Source organism: Nicotiana tomentosiformis, chromosome 6, assembly GCF_000390325.3.
Source record: "Nicotiana tomentosiformis chromosome 6, ASM39032v3, whole genome shotgun sequence".
Lineage (NCBI taxonomy): Eukaryota > Viridiplantae > Streptophyta > Magnoliopsida > Solanales > Solanaceae > Nicotiana > Nicotiana tomentosiformis.
The window spans coordinates 31,187,672-31,190,531 of NC_090817.1; the positions used below are offsets into that span (position 1 = coordinate 31,187,672).

General features: G+C 34.0%; 1 protein-coding gene across 1 annotated transcript; it reads left to right on the forward strand.

The window, feature by feature from the left end:
• Positions 1-1,021: 1,021 nt before the first annotated feature.
• LOC104115684 (early nodulin-like protein 9) lies at positions 1,022-2,397 on the forward strand. Its single transcript, XM_018777435.3, has 2 exons — positions 1,022-1,415; positions 1,845-2,397. Exons 1-2 carry the CDS (start codon positions 1,214-1,216, stop codon positions 2,294-2,296), a joined length of 654 nt encoding a protein of 217 aa, XP_018632951.1. The 5' UTR covers positions 1,022-1,213; the 3' UTR covers positions 2,297-2,397.
• The last annotated feature ends 463 nt before the right edge of the window (positions 2,398-2,860 follow it).

The following is a 2,860-nucleotide window of genomic DNA, read 5'->3' on the forward strand; positions in this document are numbered from 1 at the left end:
GAGAAATATTGGAGCATAATATATTACTATGTATACAATTGATATTTATGTATAGAAATGGTAATTATGTATAGAAGGAACCTCTATAAAAATGGTAAGTATGAAATATGTTTATAATTAAACATATGTAGGTAACAATTCCAGAAACTTTTGACCAAACTGTTTCTTTCAACTTCAACTAAATCTTCAATTTAAGTACTGATACTGGAAGTTAAAATTTAAGGGATCGTTTAATATGATGGATAAGTAAAAATAATCCTAGGATCAAAATTTAGTACCGCTTTATTCCTTGTTTAGTTACTAATCCTGATTCCTGGGATAAATTATCCCAGAATTAAAAATAGTGCTGAGATAACTTATACCTGCTAGAGATGGAATAGTAATCCCTGGATAATTTATCCGAGGATAAAGTAGTAAAATTGACACCAGGATTAATACAACATACCAAACAGTCAATAAGAAATAATAGCAAGATAACTAATCCCAACATAATTAATTTTAGTATAACAAATTCGAACATAACTGCTCTTAGCGAACTTGTCTTCAAATCAAATGACACCTAAAAGGAATATTTTATTTGGAAGTTAATATGTATGACCTTTAAGTATCCAACTTCTTTTACTATACGGAACATTATGTAAACACCATATATAGTAACTGACTTATGCTAAGATTTCTATACTTTGGAGATGTTTTACAGCTTAATTAAGTATGGAAACTCTTCCGATCACTAGATAACGATAATAATTCATGTTTTGCAATTACCTTACTGGTATTCCTACTTTACACATGAAAGTGGAGGATTAAGAAACTTACAATCTGGAAGTCTTCTCTTTCATTATTTTCATGACATAAGAAACTTTTTTCATGTCTTTTCTAGATTCCCTAACCCAACACTTAAGACATGAAAATTCTTGATTATATTGAAGTCAAGTATAAACCCCCAGAATAAGCAACTCAAAAGAGACACCAAAGAGCTCAACCAGAATCTCGTCTCTTATTAAAAGTGCCCTTATGAATTACAATAGGTGCTAAGATATCCTAAAGGAGAAAGAATAACAAAAAGGCAGCAAAAGCTTCACTGCCACAGCTTGTAAAGTTCATTGCAAAATGTCCCTACAAATACCCCTCATATTATTCGCCATTCTCATCATCCAAATAGTTTCCCAAATATCCAACATTAAGGTTCTAACATACCTTGACTTAATTCCCAATGGTTCAAACAAGTTCAAGATCGTGCATAAAAAGTATTTATAATTTGGGGTTACTTAGTCTTTTGCTATTGATCCAAAACGGCAATACCTATGAGTTCAACGTTGGAGGTTCTGGAGATTGGAGTGTCCCTTTGGATTCCAATGCCAACAATTACAACCAGTGGGCTGAGAGGAGTCGATTCCAAATTGGTGATAGTTTATGTAAGTTCTCATAATTTATATTTTTTCCCATTTCTTCTCAAGTCAAATATTTGCTCCAATTGTTGTTCAAATGAGAGATTCATCCTTATGTCATACAATAGAAATATTTTTTGTGCCCGACAAGAAGTTTCGCTACCTTAAACGGTTATAGTAGGGGATTTGGTAGTTGACTCCCGTATCATTAGGTCACCAACTTTCTTGACCTTTTGACAGTGTACAAGCATCAACCTCAATACATGGTCACACGACTTTGTCGAGACTTGTGCTTTGGGTTAACAAAATTCGGGACCCCCTTTAATAGTGAGGAGGCACCCCCTTTCCCAAAGTTACAGGACTATTTTACTGAGTTTCTTAGAGATAGTTGTTGTCTTGTATCCTTAGGTGTTAACAAGTTTGATTTTGACACCATTTATCATCTTAGGTTTGCAGTGTTTGTCTATCCGTCTGATAAGGATTCAGTTCTCCTTGTAACCAAGGAAGACTATGCAAATTGCAGCATAGCGGCTCCAATTAAAAAATACAGTGATGGACATAGTATTTTTAAGTTTAACCAATCTGGGCATTTCTATTTCATCAGTGGAGTTCACGAAAACTGTGTCAAGAATGAAAATTTACAAGTGGTGGTCATGGCCGATAGAAGCAATAACAATCAAACTGTCGCTTCGCCTTCACCTTCACCATCAACAGCAGAGGTTCCTCTAGCTCCTTCTCCTTTCGATGAAGGTGCCACATCTCCATCAACTGGTTCAGTAGACATCAATCCATCACCAACACCTTCTCAAGAATCTTCTCCTCCAAAGAATAGTGCTTCTTCAATTGTCATGAGTTTTGTTGGATCAGTTGGAGCCTTTATTGGTTCTTCCATTCTTCTAGGTCTCTGATGGTGAGGTTGTTGCACATCTTTGATTCTATTGATATTTGATTTTCAATATTTTGGTCATTGACACATATGTAAGACACACACACACACACACACACACACACACATATATATATATATATATATATATATATATATGAAAGAAAGGATGAATAAACTGCTAATATTCATTTTGGATTTAACTTATAACTGTGTAAGAGTTTTACACCATCATTGTAATGTAACCTGTCGTAGCAAATTATCTGGCTTAATTTTTACGTTACTAGTTCTCCTATAGTTATCATATATTAGTTGCTTATAATCGGCTAACTCTAAAGTATACTTCCTGTCTGATCACTTTTGTATTGGTGGAAAATAAACCCACTATGTGGACCAATATTGCAAATACATGTGTCATGGAAGTTGAAATGATAAAGAAGAATGATGTGCGTAGAAGATATATGAACAACACTCACCGGATCACTTATAAAGATACCGTACATGTTAGTCTCAAAGTTGAATAGAAAAAAATAAGTATGGGACTGATAATCAAGATCATTAAAAGCCAAGGATAAGGAAAGGTCAT